This window comes from Magnolia sinica, chromosome 9 (assembly GCF_029962835.1).
Source record: "Magnolia sinica isolate HGM2019 chromosome 9, MsV1, whole genome shotgun sequence".
Lineage (NCBI taxonomy): Eukaryota > Viridiplantae > Streptophyta > Magnoliopsida > Magnoliales > Magnoliaceae > Magnolia > Magnolia sinica.
In genome coordinates this window covers 60,156,394-60,179,995 of record NC_080581.1, presented here as the reverse complement: position 1 = coordinate 60,179,995, position 23,602 = coordinate 60,156,394, and the positions used below count along the sequence as shown (strand labels likewise).

At 43.1% G+C, this 23,602-nt stretch overlaps 1 protein-coding gene across 1 annotated transcript; it reads right to left on the bottom strand.

The window, feature by feature from the left end:
- Nucleotides 1-215: 215 nt before the first annotated feature.
- Nucleotides 216-23,128, bottom strand: LOC131255491 (DEAD-box ATP-dependent RNA helicase 32). The gene is made up of 8 exons (XM_058256234.1): nt 22,631-23,128; nt 5,664-5,945; nt 4,736-5,059; nt 2,814-3,002; nt 2,576-2,734; nt 1,647-2,059; nt 1,111-1,268; nt 216-738 (listed from the first exon to the last, which is right to left on the bottom strand). Exons 1-8 carry the CDS (start codon nt 22,997-22,999, stop codon nt 395-397), a joined length of 2,238 nt encoding a protein of 745 aa, XP_058112217.1. The 5' UTR covers nt 23,000-23,128; the 3' UTR covers nt 216-394.
- Between the last annotated feature and the right edge of the window lie 474 nt (nt 23,129-23,602).

The following is a 23,602-nucleotide window of genomic DNA, read 5'->3' as shown; positions in this document are numbered from 1 at the left end:
GAAATGAGACAAATATAAGAAGCCAAAAATTGATCAGGGCCATGCAATCCATGCCCAAGCCCGAGCCATAGGCTAAGCTAGTAGGCTCAAGCCCAATCGAAAGCTGATCGGTCTATGAAGGGCACTAGACGCACTTTTTGGATTCCACATTCGCTTCATGGATGGGTCCCAAACAGCTAAAACCATAATGATAAATCTACTTCAGAAAACTCACCTGAGACGAGTAGGAATGACACGATGCCTTTTCCCCAGTAGCAGAAGTGCCCAAAATGATCTCATGACAGGCCATAAAGGACTAAGAAGATGGGCGGGGAGAAACTACAGAAGTAGAAATAGGCCACATGTCTCACATTGATATACTACACGAGCTTCGTCATCCAACGAATTTCAATACCTATGAGTGCATGGAACTCAATAACTTAAGGGCCAGTGCTTCTTGCTCAGCAATAGAAATAGAATCAGCAGCAATTCCCGCATCTTTCTTTCCTTTCTTCTCACCCTCACCATCACTGTCACTCTCAAAATATATCTTCGATCTCTTGGCGTTGCCATTGCCGGATTTTCTATCAGACCCAAACTCCTCTTTGTCTTCGTCTTCTTCTTCCTCTTCCTCTCTTCCTCTCTTCCATTTCATCTTTTCCTTTGTCCGTCTCTCCCGCAGACGCTGCTTGTTGAGAAGCTTGTCTTCCTGGTCCTGCAGCTTCATCTCTTCCTTCAGCTTCTTGTACCGCTCTTTCACTGCAGGCAGGCGTCCAACCCAAAATACAATGACAGCATGCAGTAAGAAAGCATGAAGAAAATGCAATAGCTACTCGCAACATATATATGCCAATGTGGCATGTGCATCCAACAGCCGTGCCAATGAAACAGCGCTTTCCTGTCATCAGGTGGGCAAAACTCGTTTGAAAAAATGGAGCGTCAAAAAAATGACCAAGCAACAATCTACCCTCAACGTAGACATGGCCTATCTGATGAACGGCTCAGATCTTGGACAAACTTGCTATGTGGCGCATGAGGAGTGTAATCCTACTCTGGTGGGGCTCAAGCAATAAATTAAGGAAAAAGCCAAGAGTCCAAGAACTGATTATGCAAAAGGTAACATGAATATACCTTTGTCGAGCTGAAGCACCCCATCCCTGCTCTCCATATCAGCTAAAGCAGCAAGCGGTGGAAGCATATTGCCTTCCTCATCAAAGACAACCCTCGTTCCGACTGGTCTGTGCATGTTGATTTTCAGCTTCTTCTTCTTCAAAATCCTGGTTGCTGAACTGTACAAAGCAAAAATTATCACAAAAGAAACAAAATCAGTATTAATTCAGGAGAATACCTTTCCATTCAACCATATAGTGATCATTCATGTACAAGGAATTTTTTTAGATGTACCACATGGGGCAAAAACCGACAAGATCCCCAATGTCTGCAGGTTTCAACAAGTGTGTGGACAATAAGGATCTCTACTCAACAGGATGTCTTCTTGCCCATGTGTGCAATCTAAATGGGACCTACTAGATCAACAGTCAGGATCACCCCATGGTGATGCAGATGGCGTCCATACCCAGCAAACCTATTAATTCAAATAAGTAAACTACATAATAGGAATCATGAGTAAGAAAAGAAGGCTCAATCCCAGATGGAGATTAACATACACTGCTGGTTCATTTTCTAATAAGGTCTCTCCCTTTGCTAAAAGGATGTCATTTTCAGCTTCTTCCACAGATTTGACCATTTTCAGCTTTCTTTCAGGGACCTTGACATCATCCTTCAATTCATTCTCCTCGAAGTTGTCCTCTTGTTCAGGTGGGGCTTCTTTTGGTGGTCTTGTTTTGCCCTTAGCTTTCTGGTTCAAAAAACGGATTTTCGGGGTCATGGGCAGACCCAATGATGCTGCAAACTCTTCTATAGGCAACTTCAACACATCAAAGACTTCTTTATCCCGCTGCAAATATATAGACCTCAAATATGTGATGAAGGCCCTTTGAGCTAAATACTGCATGTCTGGGTACTTGACCAGTAGTGCTGACAGCAATCCAGAAACTGACTGCATTCTGTCTGTTTTTGGCTGCAAAACACAAGTAAGCTTAGCTACATGGTCGCTTAAAACTGCTAACTAATATTACGAGGAATCACAGGGCAATGGTTTGGTTATCAAAAACATTGATAGGCCCCAGGAGGGATTAAGGCGCCTCAAAAATATCTCTGATTGAAAAGGTCCTAAACCTTCAATGCTGGCCTACAAATAAAGTACAGAAACAGTCAAGGAGGACCAAAGAATGGATGGTGAGGATCTTCCAAGCCGGGAGATTCTTGGGGCACCACCCATCCATGGCAAGGGCCCCTCAAATCCACCATCTTGATTATGAAGCTATTGACTATACGCACAGAGATACCATGCATCACCAAACTGTACATCTCTTAAGGCTCAGTGACTTGCAATTCCTAATGTACGTTAGCTTTTGAAATTCAATTTTAGGAAAGTCAAGCGCATATTGTTGACATCTTTGCATAACATGTATGCATTAAGTTATCATGATCAGCATTTAATGAATCAAACAGGAAAGAAGAAATGTAGTTATACTGTTCGAGGATGTAATGTTATTTTAGCCACTTTTAGATTCTCAAGCATCTTTTCCTGTTCCGAAGGTGTTAGGAATAAGATAGAGGACCCTTCTGAAGTGAAACGAGCAGTGCGACCAACTCTATGAATGTACGCTGCGGTGTCTTCTGGACAATCAACCTAAGGAAATGACACAAATTAGGTTGGGAAACTTATTCAGCAAAAGAAGTTGCTTACCTAGAAAAAAAAAAAGACCAACCTGGACAACCCAATCAACTGCAGGAAAGTCCAGGCCTCTTGCTGCGACATCTGTTGAAAAGAGAACTGAACGCTTCTCACAGAACTGGAAATATATGCCCATCCTCCGCTCTTGTTTCATCCGCCCATGTAAGCACTTCAGAGGAATTCCTGGGCGCAGCTTCTTAAATGCTTCATAGACGAATTTCACCTGTTGGATGCACAATTAAGAAAAGCTCAGGACGGGGAAAATGCCATGAGGAAACAGATGCTAGATGATATAATATCCCAGATCTTTCAAATCTCTTTTCAAAACCTTTGCTGGATACAACACATGGGTATGAGATCTGTGTCTGGTATGGCTGACCCATGCTGGAAATCTTGTTTTATTTTTTTAATTTTTTTTACGTCATTGTTTTATTTATAAGTTATTTATTTCTTTAATTATCTAATTGGGATGATGATGATAACGACAATAATGATAGTTGGTGGTGATGGTGATGATGACGGTGGTGATTCATCTAATTGAGAAATGGTCAAAATACAAGTTGCAAGTGAGTATTCACATACAACCATGTCTCCCACCAATGTGTCACTTGAGTAGAACATTGGACCGTGCAAACACAGATCGCCTTGAACAAAAATCAGGCTCATCCACATTGGAAGGACCATGCTGTTGAGATCAATGGATGGCTGATGACATGCGTCCGTGCATGGGTGTAATTCACCTAATGAGTGGATCAGCCTGATTCTCTAGCAAGTAATCTTCAAGGTGTGGCGCATCCGTTGCATGGTTGGGATTGTCCTACACCACACAATGAGGGGAAAGAGTGGGCTGCATGTGAAATTTCACAAAAAAGTTAAATTATCTTTGTAATTAACAATTATTGGAATGCTAAAGGGGTTTTTACCCTAAAAATCCACAACATTTCTATTTTTTTGCCCAAAAAAAAAAAAAGATCCTTGACTTCTCTAAAGCCCTAAACAATCTTTCTAGGGGTGAATGACCAAAATGCCCTTCATCTTTTCTTTTCTACATAAATGGATTCAAGTAATGTGAGGCCCATGTGATCTTTGTATAAAATCCAACCTGTCATGCAGGCCACATGAATTAAGAGGTTTTGGTCGGTGTACATAGTTTTTGATGGTGTGCGCACCTGATTATTGGATTGCCATGAATTTTTGGGCACCCGATCATCAACACAGGATGAACCTATTGGACAGATTGGACGTCATATGTCATACACAGACCATGTGGGCCCCAAAATACGACTCCACCCCTTGTGCAAAAAAATAAAAGGGCATTTTGGTCATTCCATCCTGCCAAAAGGTTGCTTTGGACGTTTAGAAAAGTCAAGGATATTTTGAGAAAATCAGAAATCTCAAGGATTTTATGGTGGATGTACCCTCGATTTGGGGCCTTTGTGAGTCTGACAGTGACACCTAGATGGCTAGAATTGTACCCATAGCCAGGAAACACAGGAGAATTACTTTTTTAATGATCATGAGAGGAACTTTATGTACCTTGAGCCAAGGTTATGCACACTGTCCCTTAGCCTTGAATTTGGACAGGTGGGGCCCCTTGATCAGTGGTCTAACAGGTCCAATGGAAGGGGGAATTCCACGAAAGTCCAACTGGTTGAACAAACCTGGCCCTTTCTATCCTGGTGGACTGCAAATGATGGTTAAGAAGAAAACACCACTACAACACCCATTTGACAAAAAAAGAACAATTATTGGATGATTATGAGCTTCTGCCCGAGGGCATAGCCTATCCACATTGGGGTCCGTGGACTGACAGCCTGGATCACCAAACAATGGCCCCACTAGTCCAAACTCAAGGCATGAGAATACAGAGCATATTGCAAGCATGACATGTATAGTTCTTGTGGTTATAATTGAGCACAATTATATTTGTTTATAAAAGGAACCATGTAGAATTACCTGCTTACAGCTCGAAAGAAAGACAAGTATCTTTGAATTAAGATGTGTTTTTATGAAGCTCCACAGCATGTCTAACTTCTGTTCAAGAGGAACAATCATCATATATTGCCGCAGACGTTTGGGGGTGGCTGACAGAGACTCTGCATGCACACTGATATACTCGGGATCTTGCAGACTAAGCCTCGCAAGATCCTGAACTGACTTTGTCTGAGTTGCAGAGAAAAGGAATGTCTGGCGCCTTTTTGGGAGCTGGGAAATAATTGCATTTAAAGCCTTCTTAAATCCTGTGTCAAGAATACGGTCTGCCTCATCAAGCACCAAGATCTGTTTCCTAACCAGGAAAATATACCGAAATCAACAACCAAAAACAATCTGCAGGAGTATATAGGTATACAAGTTGCATGGTCCATTTGCAAACTCCCAATGTCAGGCAACATATGCCAATGTGGCACAAGTGAAGAAGATATCATACTCTGCAAAGCAACACACACAAAATGTAACAATGGACAGCCCACTAAAAACTAGCATCTCATGTTTGGACCTCATCTTTGTAACAACCAATGGAAGACCCACTAGTAGGCAGCAAGACCATGAAAAAAAACATTATTAATGGTGACTGCCAAAAAACAAAAAGATGGATGATTAGCAAAAAAGTAGAATCTCCAATGCATTCCTAAAAATCAGGTTGGCCCACTATTCACGGGTGCCACATGCATTAAACAATGGGTGGTTACCAAAGGACAATCAATGGTCAACATCCAACATACACGTGTTTGACCAACTTGACTTTCAGCAACAGCCTAATGAAGAGTCCAGATTTTGCACATGCATCCACATTGGCATGCATGGCGCACTTCTTTGGTATTTGAAGATGGACATTTGCAAGTTGCATTTATGTTCTTATGAAAGAAAACAATTCTCTCTTGACCTGGAGCTGTGAACAATCAAAATTCTCAGTCTCATCCATGTGCTGAAGAAGCCGTCCAGGCGTACACACCAAGATGTTCAGATCATTGACATGAGCCTTCTCTTCATCAACATCTTTACCACCACGGCCACCAATTAGAAGGCCTGCACTAAAACCATGGTTCTTCCCTACAATTTTCAATTCCTCAAAGAGCTGTGCTGCTAATTCCCTGGTGGGGGACATTATAATGCAACCTACCCCATCCTCAGGACCCCATCTTGCCTGGTACAACTTCTCTAAAACCTAAAAAAATAAACAAGTAAAATTAGAGATGTCAATCAGAAACAAGAAAAATAAGAAAAGTCATTCCAGGTTAAGAAATCAATTTCTTTTTAAGAATTTAAAAAGAAAGTGAATGTTTGGGCGTCTCCTTTCAGAAGAATGAAATACAGCATCTACAAAACAGCCACATTGGGGATAAAAGAGGGAGGAGCAATATAACACTGAAATATGGAACACAGAATAAGGCAGCTCTAGAAGTAAAGTGAAGGCAACAAACAGGGTGTAGTGTATCTCGCCATTCTATTGGCAGTAAGGGTGGCAATGGGCCAGGTAGCCTGCCCGGCCTGGTGAGCCCGACCGGGCTTTGGGGTGGCCTTTGTGCCGGGCTTGGACATACCAGCTTGGACCTACTAGCTTGGCTCTTGGGCCAAGCTTGGACCTTGCATGCATAGCCCGATCAATTTTCAGGTTGGGCTTGGGCTCATGTCAATTTAGCCTGACCTGACCCAACCTGACTTTTTATATACATATGTTATATGCCACGAATATGTCATTCTAAACCTTAGTTAGGCAACCACTGTCTTGAATGCAGACCATTGGTTTCATTCCTCTAAAGTGTTTATTTTTTGTGCATGCATGGCCCAATTGATAAATGGTTAAAATAGGAAAATTCAAGGGAGAAATAGGGATTTTATCAATTTTGGGGCCAGATCAGGTCAGTTGGGTCTAACCATTTTTTTGGATTGGGCTTGGCCCTGCTATGCTAGGCCCGTGCAGTGTTCGAGCCAAGCTCATGTATGGATTGGAATATCCGTCAGTATCGTATCAGATAATATGGTTGTATTGTATCCATATGATACGTGATATGAGGTCGTATCAGCCGGATACGAAAATTCGATCTTGTATTGGGTTGTATCAGCTGAAACACCCCCATATCGGTACTGATATTTTGTCCTTGTATCAGTCAGACTGATATGGATATAAAAAGCAAAACGTGGACTTTTTTCCCCCTTCCAATCTCTCTCCTTCATATCTTCTACTAAGCTTCAAATCACTTCAATACATCATGGTAGAGGGATTTTCAGCACCATTTACAGCTATTTGGAAGATCGAAACATAGATTTTCATCCAATTTGAAGGATCGAAAGAGGCTGGGGCCAGTTTTGAAAAAAATCAGAAGAAAGGTATAAAAAATAATAAAATAATAAAATAATTTTTAAAAAAATCTATTTTTTATTGATCCTTGTTCAAATCCATAGAAATGTTCATTATATGCTTAGATCTACCAAAACCTACTGGATTTAGAGATCGATTTGTTCAGTTTTGTACTTTTTTGGCATTTATGCTTGATTTTCTGTAATTTATGAAAACCACTTTTTTCCTTTGAATCAGCACAGATCTATAAGGGAGAGGCAATTCCAATCATATCTAAAGCAAATCTGATCAGGGATTTTTATTTTTATTTTTTGTCATTTCTGTCCAATTTCTAAAAATTCTAGAAATTTTCTTTTTTCAAATATATTGCTTTGGGGACAAATTTTGTTAAGATCCCAGATCTGGGGTGTTGTCTTTTTTACAAATATCATGTTTATTTTTCTTCAATTTCAAAAAAAAAAATGCTGTTAATTATTTTTTAAAATATGTTGAAATGTAATGCATAGGGGTCTAGGGGGAGTATTTTGAATCGGATCTACACTAGATTGTTGGGGAGTGAGGACCCAATTTGTGGAAAATTAGAAAATTGTTCGATTTTTAAGAATGTTTTTTCCTTGTTTCAATATTCCAAATTCAATTAGTAATTAGTCAATGATGCATTATAAAAATTATTGTCTTAAATATATGTTTAGTTTCTTAGTTGATGATGCAAATTAATAAAACATTTTCTTTATTGTGGTGTTTGTCTTTGCTGGTTGTGCAGACTGCAGAGGCATTGTCTTGTCTAGTCTTACTTGTATTGAATAACCATTGCCGTATTTGTTGAGGAAGATTGGGAATGAGAATGAAGATGTAGGGTGGAAGTATGGGGTAAGAATAAGTGGGAGTAGACAACAAATTGTGTGCAAGTTTTGCAGCAAGAGTGTGAATGGGGGCATAACCCGATTAAAATAGCACTTGGCTCATCAAAAGGGTCAAGTTTCAAGGTGTGCAAGTGTCCCTCAAGCAATAAGGGAGGAGATGAAGAACTTAGAAGAAATCAAAAGTTTAAAAAAAAAAAAAAGCAATGAGGGAGAGAGAGAACAAGGCTACGCTTGATCCAAGTAGGGCATAGGTGTTTGATATTCTGATGTAGCTGGTTGATGAGTACATTTGAGTCAAGGGAGAATTCTGATAGGGAACAACAATTGCAAAGAGGGAAAGTTTACAATGTCAACGTGAGGATGAAGAGCGACGTCAAATTATGGGAGGAGTGGTTCGGTTGTTCGGTTCAAGAAGTGGGTGGAGGAGTGGCAGCGGTAGTGGGCAAGACAGAAAATGATTGTTTGGGGCTAGAGCAGGGTTACATTGTGCCATTAGCATGAGAACTCTTGTCACGCCCCAGACTCAGTAACCGGACTCACAAGGAACCCGATGGCCGATTCTAGCCGCAACAACCTCTGTAGTACCCAATTCTCGGCCCCTGAGGCAGGTTCCGATCCTGGGATCCTACAGGGAGGATTTCCATAACAGTATAATCATTTCCAATACGAGCATATCCAAGATCACAACAAGTATATCTGAGAATAACAAAGGCACACATCAGAAAATCCACTATGAATTTGAACTTTTACAAGTATATAGCTGAAAAGAAATACATCTGATAACGAAGTAGGAAGAAGATCTGCAACACTGGGGGTCCTCGGCGCAACTCTAATCCAAGCTCAGGTACTACGACACCGACCTAGGATCCCCTGCACGCATCAATCGTGCATAAGCTTATAGAAGCTTAGAGGGTGGTGGAAGTGTGTGACAATGGTGCTCAGAAGATGGAGAATGCAGGAGGGAGTCATAATCAATACCAATACCACTAGCCTTACCAAGGCTATCATGAATGCAAGGAGCTATACCAAGGCAGTACAATCATGCAGGAAGCCATACCAAGGCTATATAACACAATGAGTACCGTAATGCAATGAGTACTAGGCGCCATGCTAAGGCGATGCAATATAAGGCTTATACAGCCGATGCAAATGCAATGCGAAGTAATGTCAGCGCTCATATCCAACCCACATATTAAGTACATTTCCATCATAAGGAAATCATCGGAGTCTAATACACTGCAGAATGACTGCCGCTTTACAGACCCGCACAGTCAAACGAGTGCAGGAGACCTCACTACCCGCCTATGGACAGTCAATCACCAGCAAGGCTTGACGGTAGCGAACCCATTTACGAGCTGGTCAGACTCAGCCTAGCTATTGCCCTTTTTCCCTCAGACAAGTAAGGCCACACCCCAATCCAACCGACTATACGATAGTGGGAGTCGCAGCCTAAAGGTATAAGGCCCTCGTGTGCTCATGTTTCCACCCGGTCACGACACTCGAGCAGATCCTTGGTACCATGGAAGTTTTAAAAATTTCACTCATAGGTATCCTATGCACCCTATATGTTGTATGCTGTGTCCACATATACAGTCATCCACGAACGTCCCTGCGGAGGCAAGGCCCTAATGAAGCAAGGGCGGTATCATCATTAAATGCGATGCCAATGCATGAGTCACACATACAGATCATGCACAAGCTTCAGGCACTCAATGTGCAGAAGGGGAGAAACTTCAACCCTCTATGACCACCATACAATGCAATCAATTCACACGGATGATGCATATGGGTCACAATGATGTAAGTGCGCTAACTGTAGAATATATATTCCTCATTTCCAATGAGGGACAAGGTCTCGACACATAGACAGGTACTCTAAAGAGAAGTGAAGTCCTCTAGTGGGGGCCTAATACTTTGGGGTGGCCCACAAGCTAAGAGAGTCACAAAGTCTTAATGGAGGAAATGGTCTTAACAAGGTCCAAGGTGGGGCCTTCAACCACCTATAAGGGCCTTATGGGCCTACCTTAGGGCCACCAAGGAGGACATCCAACCTCAACTGGGTCCCAAAAGGTAGCCCGCTAACTACACGCATATAACACAAGGCCCAAGGCCCAAACAATCAGGGCCTAGTGGGCCGTACACAAGGCCCAACACTTAGGCAACATGATGGGCCCTTAAACAGGGTTTGGGCCCAACCATAAAGATCATGAATCCACTCATTGTGGTGGGCCTAATTGGCAGCACATTCTTTCAAACACATGGGTAATCCTTACATTTAAAACAAGCAAGTTGAGCCTCACATCTCGACTCAAGCATGGATTTATTTTAAATGGGCAAGCAAGGGCCCAACTACTTGAGTATTTAGCCCATGAAACCCATCACAATAGTGTACTATTTATAAGCCCAAGAGGCAGGGGTCCATCAAGAAAATTCTAAGTCGATGGGCATAGAAAACCCAACATGCAATTATGAACATTGTTCCAAATAAATCCCAATTGGAGTGGGCCTTAAGTGCCCAAAATCTAATTAAAAAATAGGGCAAAATATGTGTAACAATATCCCCAAATTTGGTGAGCCATGCTACCCCAAAACATCTATTTATGGGCAGCAACCATGGGCCTATTGCTGAAATTACAGCCCACCCACAATCTGGCATTGCTGAAAATTCAAATTTTAATTAAATTATATGTTTATTTTAGTTCCTGGTGACCTATACATGTCACAGGGGGATCCACCAAATAAAAGGAGTAGATGGAATACATAAATCAGATGGGTCATGCTGCGGGACTGGACGTCCAGCAGCAGCCCAATGGGCTGGGCGTTCCATGATAGGCAGTCCTACGGGCCTGGGTATTTGGTCCAAAAACTCATCCAATAGGCCCCAAAAATAGAAAATTAGAGAGGGAGAATGATCACTGCCCCTATGGACCCCACATAGATAAATGATGGGATATAAAATACATTAAGGTGGGCCGACAAAGTGGCCTGGACGGCCAGCCAAGGCTGGACGCCCCAGCCTGGTCGGCCACTCCAGGTCGCACCACGGTCGATGCAGGGGCCCGATGGCCCTGAAAATTTGCAGGATGGTCCTTCCATGGATGGGCCACACCTCCACAAAATTTTGCGATTTTTGGACGGTCAAAAGTATTTTAATTAATTTAAATAAAACAGACTATCCAAAAAATCTGGTTAATCTGGACGTCCCAACATGGTGGACGGGTCCAGCCCTTGCCACGGTGTGCACAGGGGTCTGTTGACCCTAAAATTTGGTAGGTGGGTTTTACCATGAGTGGACCACCTCCCTGTAAATTTTCATGATTTTTGGATACTCAGAAGTATTTTAATTAAATTCGGAATTATAATCTGTACAGGATGAAATGTTGTTATCCATGCATTGTTTATCCAATAAGGTGGGCCCAAAGTTCATCTAGGAGGGGAAAAATGGATGTTTAGTATTTTTTTCATAAAATACAGTAGGGTGGGGTCCACAGAAGTGGCCCACCCCTCAGAGAAACCAAGCTGAAGTTTGTGTTTTTCCCTCCATACATGTGGGCTGGACAACCCAACAAGGTGGACCGCCCACCCCTATGGGCCTCCCATTTTGGGTACCATTTCATGGGCCATCTGAGGTGTGACCCACCACACCTCAAGGTGGGGTCCACACCTTCTCATTATACCCCATAATCATAAAGAAAATAGTGGAAATCATGATCCAAAATCCATGCCAAACATTAAACATGACAGTCCATGCAACAGTCCAGATTTTTGGACAGCAATACATGGCTGGACATATCAACCTATATCTCGATAATCTCAGCAGTAAAAAGGGTGTGTGGCCTTCCTTAATGGGCCCCACATATATCCAGATCATGGACTAAGACTAGGACACTTGCATGCATTGATTAAGGTGTCCAAGGATCATGGAGTTGGGTGGTAGGGGCGTCCCACCTTGCTAGATTTTTTTGGGACATCTTAGGCCCACCAAGTGGGCCACAAACACATCATCATCCACACATCAGAGAAAAAAGAAGAAGAAAAAGGCAATCCGGCAATGGGGTAGGGCCACTAATGGGCCATCCCAAGAGTCAATCTCAACCATACAACATTGTTAATTGAACATGCAATATTAAATTAATACATGCATGATCTATGACTAGAATGGGTGGTTGGGATGCCATCCCAACATGACTTATAGGGTCGAGATGCCCTTGAAATGAAGTGGATAATACAATACATCATGTTGGGGTCCATGGAGAATGGCCACATCATGTATCATGATATGCATGTAGGATGGGCCAAAGGGCCACATCCATGGGGTCAAATGGGATCCCCAACATGGATTGGTGGGTCCCATATGATAAACACAAGAAGAAATAACAAGATTTAAAGGTAGAAAATCAAATCAGCAAAATCATAGTTACCCACTTGCGATCTCACTCCCAAACTTCTACTCCATAAAGCTCTTGGAGCAAGGAATGGATTTTAATGGTGGAGATCTAGTTCTAATGGAGGGATTGGGAGTACGATGGGGGTTAGGGGGCTGGAGGAGAGGAAAAAAATTGGACGTTGGAGAGGAAGGAGTTGCTAGATATGGAAAGAAAATGAGGGAAGGAAAGATAAGGAGAGAGAGAAAAGCCATCATGAGTTTGTAAGAAAGTAATGATGCCTACGGGAGGAGATTACTATATTGTAGGTTTTAGACTACGCTTGGGTAGTGAGTTGAGTGGGTGGTGTTAGTCCATAGAATTGTGTAGTGTGGTGTGCATGGGGAATTGTGCCATGGAAGTGGTCCACATGCATTTGCACAAAAGTGGGCCACATGATCAAGGGTCATACTATGTAATGCTCATAACTTTTGATCCATAAGTCGGATGGACACACAAGACCTGTCGTTGGAACCGCAGCGACGATACGAACAAGATGGCATAAGTCTCGGGTCGATCCGAGTCGGGTCTACATGACCGGACTCAAGGATGACCGCAAACACAATCCGAGGGTCGCGGGTGGCCGGAATTCAACTAGTAGGACCGCGGGACTACAAAAAATGAAATGCATACTCACACACACAGGCACATGCAGAAACTCGGGTCGGGTCTTACAATCCTCCCCACCAACAAAGAAATTTCGTCCTCGAAATTGACAAAACCAGAACAACGAAAATGCATAAACATCATTATATATCTATATATCAATCATCAATCACAAGAGAAGGTAATACAAGCAATGCAAGCAATCACTCATCGAACAAATGGGGATAACGCTCTCTAATCTCGGCTTTGCGCTCCCAGGACGCCTCGGCCTCCGAATGATGACCCCATTGTACCTTTACCATGGGAATGACCTTGGTCCTGAGGACCTGCTCCTTCTGATCTAGAATACGAATCGGCTGCTCAATGTAGGAAGCATCCCCACGGACCTCAAGTGGCTACCAATCAATCACAGGGATAGTGTCCAACTCACATTCTCGCAACATAGAAATATGGAATACATCGTGTATCGCGAACAACTCAGAAGGTAAGGCAAGCCTATACGCCACAGCGCCCACACGCTTGGTAATCTTAAAAGGTCCAATAAATCTCGGGGAGAGCTTGCCTTCACACCAAAGCGAACCACGCCTTTCATAGACGAGACCTTGAGATATACCATGTCCCCGACTACAAACTCAAGGAGTTGACGCCGACGATTAGCAAAACTCTTCTGTCGGCTCTAAGCTGTGCGCATCCTCTGCCCGATAACATCAATAGCCTCCGACGCCTGCTGCACAAGCTTGAGACTTATGAGACGACGCTCTCCAACCTCGGTCCAACAGCTAGGAGATTTACACGGTCTACCATAAAGTGCATAAAAAAGAGTCATGCCAATAGTCGCCTGATAGCTATTGTTGTATGCGAACTCGATGAGGCATAAATGCTCATCCCAACTGCCCGCAAAGTCAATCACGCAAGCTCTGAGCATGTCCTCAAGGATCTGGTTGACCCTTTCGGTCCGCCCATCCATCTGCGGATGATAAGCGGTGCTAAGACACAGAGTGACCCCCATCGCCTGCTGGAAACTCCTCCAAAACTGAGACGTGAACCTGGAGTCTAGGTCTGAAACGATCAAAACTGGGATGCCGTGCAGTCTCACTATCTCCTCATGAACACCTTTGCAAGCCGGTCCATCGACCAGGAAAGGAATGAAATGAGCCGACTTCGTCAGACGATCGACGATATCCCAGATGGTATGTGACCGCGCTGAGTCCTCGGCAAACCTGCGATGAAGTCCATCGATACGTGCTCCCACTTCCAATTTGGAACGCTCAACGGCTGCAAAGGACCAGGGGGTCTCTGGTGATCGGCCTTGACAAGCTGGTATGTGTCACACTCGGCAACAAAACTAGCAATCTGGCGCTTCATCCCCTGCCGAAAATACTGCTTCCTCATATCACGATACATCTTCGTGGAGCCCAGGTGAATAGAAAGTCTCAATTGGTGTGCCTCGGTCATCAAATCATGTCACAACTCTGGCACGTCCGGGACACACAATAGGCCTCTGAAGCGTAATCCACCATCGAAACCAATCTGCCAATCTGACTGCTCCACGGATGTGGCCTCTGCTCGGTACTCCTGAAGGACTATGATTTCGACCTTCAGTACCACCCGGGCAAGGCAAACGTGGTGGCGGACACGTTCAGCCATCAGCCACGAGACCTAGTGGCACAGATGATAGTGCGTGAGTGGCAAATGCTCGAGGATGTTTCAGAGTTTGACTTTGAGTTCGGTCTGCAGTCTTCCATTATTCAGCTTTCGAGTTATTCGATTCAACCCTCTTTAGTGGCTAGGGTGATCAAGGCTCAGCAGATGGACGAGTCACTTCAGGAGTACCGAGCAAAGACCGCATCCGTGGAGCAGTCAGACTGGCAGATTGGTTCCAATGGTGGATTACGCTTCAGAGGCCGATTGTGTGTCCCAGACATGTCAGAGTTGCGTCGTGATTTGATGACTGAGGCACACCGATCGAGATTTTCTATTCACCCGGGCTCCACGAAGATGTATCATGATATGAGGCAATATTTTTAACAGGGATGAAGCGCCAGATTGCTAATTTTGTGGTCGAGTGTGACACATGCCAGCGTGTCAAGGCTGATTACCAGAGACCCCCTGGTCCCTTGCAGCTATTGAGCGTTCCAGAGTGAAAGTGGGAGTGGGAGCATGTATCGATGGACTTCATCGCAAGTTTGCCGATGACTCAGCGCGATCACGATACCATCTGGGTTATCGTCGATCATCTGACGAAGTCAGCTCATTTCAATCTAGTGCATGCTACCTAGTCGATAGACTGGCTTGCAAAGGTATTCATTAAGGAGATAGTAAGACTGCACGGCATCCCAGTTTCGATCGTTTCAGACCGAGACTCCAGATTCACGTCTCAGTTTTGGAGGAGTTTCCAGCAGGCGATGGGGCTCACTCTGCGTCTCAGCACCGCTTATCATCCGCAGATGGATAGGCAGACCAACCAAAAGGGTCAACCAGATCCTTTAGGACATGCTCAGAGCTTGCGTGATTGACTTTGCGGGCAGTTGGGATGAGCATTTACGCCTCGCCAAGTTCACATACAACAATAGCTATCAGGCGACTATCGGCATGACTCCTTTTGAGGCACTTTATGGTAGACCGTGCAAATCTCCTAGCTGTTGGACCGAGGTTAGAAAGCGTCGTCTTATAAATCCCGAGCTTGTATAGCAGACATCGGAAGCTATTGATGTTATCAGGTAGAGGATGCGCACAGTTCGGAGCTGACAAAAGAGTTTTGCTGATCGTCGGCGTCGACTCCTCGAGTTCACAGTCGGGGAAATGGTATATTTTAAAGGTCTCGCCTATGAAAGACGTGGTTCGCTTTGGTGTAAAGGGCAAGCTCACCCCGAGATTTATTGGACCTTTTGAGATTACCAAGTGTGTGGACGCTATGGCCTATAGGCTTGCCTTACCTTCTGAGTTGTCCACGATCCACGATGTATTCCATATTTCTATGTTGCAAAAATGTGGGTCGAACACTATCCCTGTGATTGATTAGTAGCCACTTGAGGTCCGTGGGGATGCTTCCTACATTGAGCAGCCGATTCGTATTCTATATCGGAAGGAGCAGGTCTTCAGGACCAAGGTCATTCCCTTGGTAAAGGTACAATGGGGTCATCATTTAGAGGCCGAGGCGTCCTAGAAGCAAGGCCGAGATTAGAGAACGTTATCCCCATTTGTTCGATGAGTGATTGCTTGCATTGCTTGTATTGCCTTCCTTGTGATTGATGATTGATATATAGATATATGATGATGTTTATGCATTTTTATTGTTCTGGTTTTGTCAATTTCAAGGACGAAATTTCTGTTGGTGGGGAGGATTGTAAGACCCAACCCAAGTTTCTGCATGTGCCTCTGTGTGTGAGTATGCATTTCATTTCTTGTAGTCCCGCGGTCCTACCGGTCGAATTCCGGCGACCCGCGACCCTCAGGATTGTGTTTGCGTTCATCCTTGAGTCCATCACGTAGACCTGACTCAGATCGACCCGAGACCTATGCCATCTGTTCGCATCGTCGCTACGGTTCCAACGACGTATCTTGTGCGTCCATCCGACTTATAGATCAAAAGCTATGAGCATTAAATAGTATGGCCCTTGATCATGTGGCCCACTTTTGGCAAATGCATGTGGACCACCTCCATGGCACAATTTCCCATGAACACCACACACACACACTACACAATTCTATAAAATAACACCACCCACTCAACTTACTACCCAAGCCTAGTCTAAAACCTACAACATAGTAATCTCTTCCCATAGGCATCATTACTTTCTTACAAACTCATGATGCCTTTTCTCTCTCCTTATCTTTCCTTCTCTCTCATTTTCTTCCCATAGCTAGCAACTCCTCCCTCTCCAACGTCCATTTTTCTCTCTTCTCCAGCCCCCTAACCCTCATCGTACTCCCAATCCCTCCATTAGAACTAGATCTCCACCATTAAAATCCATTCCTTGCTCCAAGAGCTTCATGGAGTAGAAGTTTGGGAGTAAGATCGCAAGTGGGTAACTATGATCTTCTGATTTAATTTTCTACCTTTAAATCTTCTTATTTCTTCTTGTGTGGATCATATGGGACACACCAATCCATGGTGGGGATCCCATTTGACCCCATGGATGTGGGCCTTTGGCCCATCCTACATGCATATCATGATACATGATAGGGCCATTCTCCATGGACCCCATCATGATGTATTGTATCATCCACTTCATTTCAAGGGCATCTAGACCTTGGAAGTCATGTTGAGATGGCATTCCAACCACTCATTCTAGTCATAGATCATGTATGCATTAGTTTAATGTTGCATGTTCAATTAACATAGTTGTATGGTTGAGATTGATTCTTGGGAGGGCCCATTACTAGCGGGGCCCTACCCATGGCCGGATTGCCTTTTTCTTCTTCTCTTTTATCTGATGTGTGGATGATGATGTGTGTGTGGCTCACTTGGTGGGCCAAGGATGTCCTAAAAAAACCCAACAAGGTGGGACGCCCCTACCACCCAACTCTATGATCCTTGGACACCTTAATCAATGCATGCAAGTGTCCTAGTCTTAGTCCATGATCTGGACATATGTGGGGCCCACTAAGGAAGGCCACACACCCTTTTTATTGCTAAGATTATTGAGATATAGGCTGATATGTCCAGCCATGTATTGCTGTCCAAAAATCTGCACTGTTGCATGAACTGTTATGTTCAATGTTTGGCATGAATTTTGGATCATGATTTCCACTATTTTCTTTATGATTATGGGGTGTAATGAGAAGGTGTGGACCCCACCTTGAGGTGTGGTGGGTCACGCCTTAGATGGCCCATGAGATGGTACCCAAAAAGGGAGGCCCATAGGGGTGGGCGGTCCACCTTGTTGGGCTGTCCAGCCCACATGTATGGAGGGAAAAACACAAACTTCAGCTTGGTTTCTCTGAGGGGTGGGCCACTTTTGTGGACCCCACCTTACTGTATTTTATAAAAAAAAAAATACTAAACATCCATTTTCCCCCTCCTAGATGAAGTTTGGGCCCACCTTATTGGATAAACAATGCTTGGACAGCAACATTTCACCATGGACAGATTGCAATTCCGAATTTAATTAAAATACCTCTGAGTATCCAAAAATCATGAAAATTTACAGGGAGATGGTCCACCCATGGTAGGACCCACCTACCAAATTTTAGGGTCAACGGACCCATGTGCACACCGTGGCAAGGGCTGAACTGGCCCACCACGTTGGGACGTCCAGATTAACCAGATTTTCTGGATAGTCTGTTTTATTTAAATTAATTAAAATACTTCTGACTATCCAAAGATCGCGAAATTTTGTGGAGGTGTGGCCCACCCATGGAAGGAACATCTTGCAAATTTTCAGGGCCATCGGGCCCCTGCACCGACTGTGGTGAGACCTAAAGTGGCCCACCAGGCTGGGGCGTTCAGCCTTGGCTGGCCGTCCAGGCCACTTTGTGGGCCCACCTTAATGTATTTTATATCCCACCATTCATCTGTGTGGGGTCCATAGGGGCAGTGATCATCCTCCCTCTATAATTTTCTATTTTTAGGGCCCATTGGATGAGTTTTTGGACCAAATACCCAGGCCCGTAGGACTGCCCACCATGGGACGCCCAACCCATTAGGCTGTTGCTGGACGTCCAGTCCCCTAGCATTTCCCATCTGATTTATGTGTTCCATCTACTCCCTTTATCTGGTGGACCCCCCTGTGACATGTATAGGTCACCAGGAACTAAAATAAACATATAATTTAATTAAATTTTGAATTTTCAGCGATGCCAGATTGTGGGTGGGCTGGAATTTCAGCAACAGGCTCATGGTTGCTGCCCATAAATAGCTGTTTTGGGGCAGCATGGCCCACCAAATTTGGGGATATTGTTACACATATTTTGCCATATTTTTTAATTAGATTTTGGGCTTAATTAGTGCATACTTAAGGCCCACTCCAATTGAGATTTATTTGGAACAATGTTCATAATTGCATGTTAGGTTTCTGAGACCCACCCTAGATGACTTAAGAGTTTAAGGGCCTCTTCGGTATCAAGGTGGCCTCTTTGGAGAAGCCATTTTCAGAGGAAGAAACTAAGGTTGTTGTGCAATCAATGGGTGGATGGATAAGAGATTGTTTTGCATGGGGTGGAAGCCACGGGGCACCTCCTAGTGATGAGATAGTATATAGAAAGGCCACTGGCACACAAAAGAAATTGAAACACATAGTCAAAGCAAATAGTGGATAATCTTGGAAAGACGGCTATAAAGTTGTTCTTGCACAATAATATTCCTCAACATGTTGCCGATTGCCTATAGTTCTAGTTGTTTGTGAATACAACCCGAAATTAAAGCACCCAGTTCTTATGACATAGATACTAAGTATTCAAATGAAGTTTGGACTTATGTACAATCATTTAGAATGATATGGGCGAGTGGAGGATGCACAATCATGTGTGATAGTTGGACTGGCCCAACCAGATCGAATATGATAAATTTCATGTCTAATCCCACTTGAGTACAGTGTTTATTAGAGCCATCGATTCATCTGATGAAGTGAAGAATGCTAATTATATATTTGGCCTAATGGATAGAATGGTGGAAGAAAATGGAAAGAGTAATGTAGTGCAGATTGTTACTAATGCATGCAATATCTAGAAAAATAGTATTCCACATTTCATGTATAAACGACAATATCAATTCTGACATGAAATTCTATCACATATACTTGGCATATGTACCAGAGCAACACGCATGATCTTACCCCAAGGGTAGCAAATACTGGAGGAAGTAGCATACCATCTTTCATATACATATTCCCATACCATGTATTAGGGACATAGCGCACCATGTAACCTTAGCCTACCAAAGACTCCAAGGGTGATCAAACGTGATTTTTAAGAGGGATAGGCATTTAGAGGTAGACCCTACATGATATAAGGTTCAAAGAAATGGCCATCTCTTTCTAGCATATTCAATGTAGACATCCATTTTCCAAGCCATTGCTTAGACAATTAGCAACATTCGATCAAAGTAATTGGCAACTAAACGTCCCTAAATGATGGCCAATGATTAGAAACTTTCTGATATAACAAATATGGTTGCCATTTCCTACATTTTGATTGGATGGTTATAATCATCCAATCAAAGTGAATTGTGAAAGGGAGACCAATCCAAGGCAACCTCCGCATGATGGATAGTCCACACTCTATCCATTGATCGGATCATTCAAATGATCGAATCATCGTATCAGAGTGATTTTTTAGGAGGAACAGGTAATCAAATGTGGTGGGTGGCCCTACCTCAGAAAATTCCATATCAATGACTAGACCCTTTCCTTTATGATTAATGTGAAGCATCCATTTTCATCGCCATCAATCAATTTGTTAGGATCATTCGATCAAAGTGACATTTAAGAAGGGCAAAACATCAAAAGGGAGACATGATAGACAATCTAGAACAGTGAATGAACCTCTATTACATTCACTATGGACCATCCATATTCCTAGCCATGATCAGATGGTTAGGGTCATCCTATCATCAAAGTTTTTTTTTTTAAAAAAAAAAACTTTTTTTCCTTTTCCTTGTTTTTTTTGGGTGATATGTACAATCAAAGGTGGAACCGATGATGGATGGCCCAAATCAAGGATCATGGAATTTCCAATATGATCAATTGGAATTGGCCAAATTTTTTGCCAATAAAAATTGGTTTCCTATTGGTAGGTACATATGATCCGTGCAAGTGCAGCCCACTATTAGGTGATCAAGAGATTCAAGACCATTGATCTGAGGGGTTACCAAGGATGGAGTATGACGTGAAAATCTCCCAATGTTCCCACGAGACAACATTAATGGATGAAGCCAATAATGATCCTACAATATTTACGGGACTAGCCCATCCATCAAAATCCCCAGGACAGAGAGATCCTAGCCATAGAATCCAGCAATATATGTAGGAAATTTCACATAAAATTTTTTCTATTATGTTATAGAAAATTATTAACCAAGTAAAATTGTAAAACTGCTTTAGATCAAATCCTAATCAGGATTACCAAATGGTCTACAATCTATTTTTTACGGAATAAATTACGAGTACCTTTTGATAATGGTAATGATAATTCTAAATATAATAACTCTAGATCTTAACCTTTGTCCAGACAAACCACAAAGCTTGGGCCCACATATACATAATCCTACATGCCAACATGTGCATCACTTGTGGTACAAACCTTAGTTGCAGGATCCTTGTAACTAGGAACCGCTACCACTTCGTACCTATTTATACTTGTTTACATTTTGAAAGAGAAGCTTCCCCACTCCCACACCCGAATTTGTTGCCACTTCACTTCATGCTCTGAGCAACTAAACTAGTGAGCGTAATGATTTAGCAGTTAAAACTCTTAAAGGATCTAAAACCAACTTACCTATCCTTAGAATTCTTCAAGGAACTAGTTCAGAAATCCAAATAAACATGCATCAACTATCATAGCAGCAATTGCCAAGAACCACCACAAGATCCATAGACATGAGTCAAATAAAGAAGCCCCAAAAAAACTGAGAAAAAAAAAAAAAAAACACTACAACCATACAAAGGTTGCACACAAAAGTCTCTCTTTTGGATTAAAACTGTCCTAAACACTAAGCAATCTGGCATTTCAGTTAAAGAGAACTACTTAAAGAATCCTGCCACTTTTTTTTTTTAAGAGAAAAGAAGATTTTATTAGTGAAAAGAGGACCAAAGAGCCAACACATGCAAGCGTTGATATAAAGATAGCCAATCAAGAGCAAAGGGAGGACTAAACTGCTGCTTCTGCCCAAGAGCAAACAAGTTGCTTGACTCTAAATATGATGCTGGAAAGAGGCACACAAATTCATTTAAAAGTACAGTTGTTCCATTCACCCAAAGAATGGCCAAAAAGCACAACTCCCAAGAGATCTTGGGCTTCTTGCAGGATTAGTGGATCTATATGAACACAACACCTACAACTTTTTTTCCCTGAAACGGAACACCTACAACTATGTTGCCCGAATAAAGAAACAACTAGCTAAATTACTAAAAGAATAAAATGCGTGTAAGGAATGGTGTGGCAAACACAGTTCTACAATTGTGTATAACAGAGTATGGTTGGGTACACGGTCGTACATAACAACTGTATGGTGTGCTTTGTTTGTCTATTGTGCACATATAACAGATGCAGGGCATCTTTTAACATGCTAACTGATGTTGATGAGACAGCATCAGGTAGTAGTAGTAGCAGCAACAGTAGCCAGCAGCAATCAAGGTTGGCCTAGTCAACCTGGTACTCGCCAGAGTCAACCCTGTTTCAACACATCCCCTCATCAAAAAATTAAGAGAGAGAGAGAGAGAGAGAGTCTGTGTCAATGATTTTAAAAATTAAAATTAAAAATTAAAAATAGTAGTATGATCAAAAGAGCTTCTTTTAGTTCAAATTTCTCTTGAATTTCATATCTCACATTCTCCTTTTACAATTGGAGCTTGCAACTCCACTGATGACCATACTCTCAGTTAGAGCAATCAAATTAGAAATGAACAACCATAGACTCAGGCAATCAAGCAAGGGGCAACAAAAGAATGAAAATGAAAACCTCTAATTTCCTTCCAGAAGAAGATAGAAAAGAAATTACCGGAATGATGAAAGCGAGCGTCTTTCCAGACCCAGTCTTAGCGGCCCCGAGCACATCTCGGCCGCACAACGAGTGGGGCAGCGAGGCGCGCTGGATAGCGCTCATCACGGTGTACTTCTTGGAGGCCACGCCGTCTTTCGTATGGCGAGAGATGGGGAGCTGGTCGAAGCGAGTAGCCCCTGCATAAGGCGGGAATTCGCCGTTGACGACGGGGCCGGGCATCGGAGCGTCGGAAGTGGGCGGAGGGAGAGAAAGTGGATTTGAACCCGATTCGGGTTTCTGGGATTCGAGCCATGAATTAAGGAGTTGGATTTCCTTCGACTCGGAGAGGCGAGCTTGATGGCGGTTATTGGATTTGGGCCTCTTCATCTCAGAGAGAGACAGAATTTCGATTGATTCAGGAGGATTGAGGAAAGGGGAGAAGCCCTGCTTTAGGGTTTTGAGAAGGTTTTGCAAGAGGAGGAGAACACTCGACGCGGATGGACGCCGTTTGGCTTGTGACCCCAACACCAGTCAGCTAGCTGATGTCAAAGCGCTGTGGGCCCCACCATGATGTATGTTTTCTATCCACGCCGTCCATCCATTTTGCCCGGTTAGTTTGGTGCATGAGCTCAAAAATGAGGTAGATAAAAATCTCAAGTCGACCACACTACAGGAAATAGTGGGGATTAAGTGCTTACCATTGAAACTTTTCGGACTCATGTAAGTTTCGGATCAAGTTGTTTCCCCTTAGGTTGCTTTTTTTTTTTTTTTTTTTAAGTGTAGTGTATGCGGCGTACTTTAAGGGCCCGTTTGGCGGTGGATTGAAAGGGAATAAATGGTATTAGGGTGGATGGCATGGATTTCTAGGTAATGATGGTGTTGCTAGTGGATTGTCTTGAGATACATGGGATTGCTATGTCGATGGATTGTCGGTTTGGCACGCCCGGCCAATCCCGGGATTAAACCTTCCCATCCCTTCTAATCCCTCGA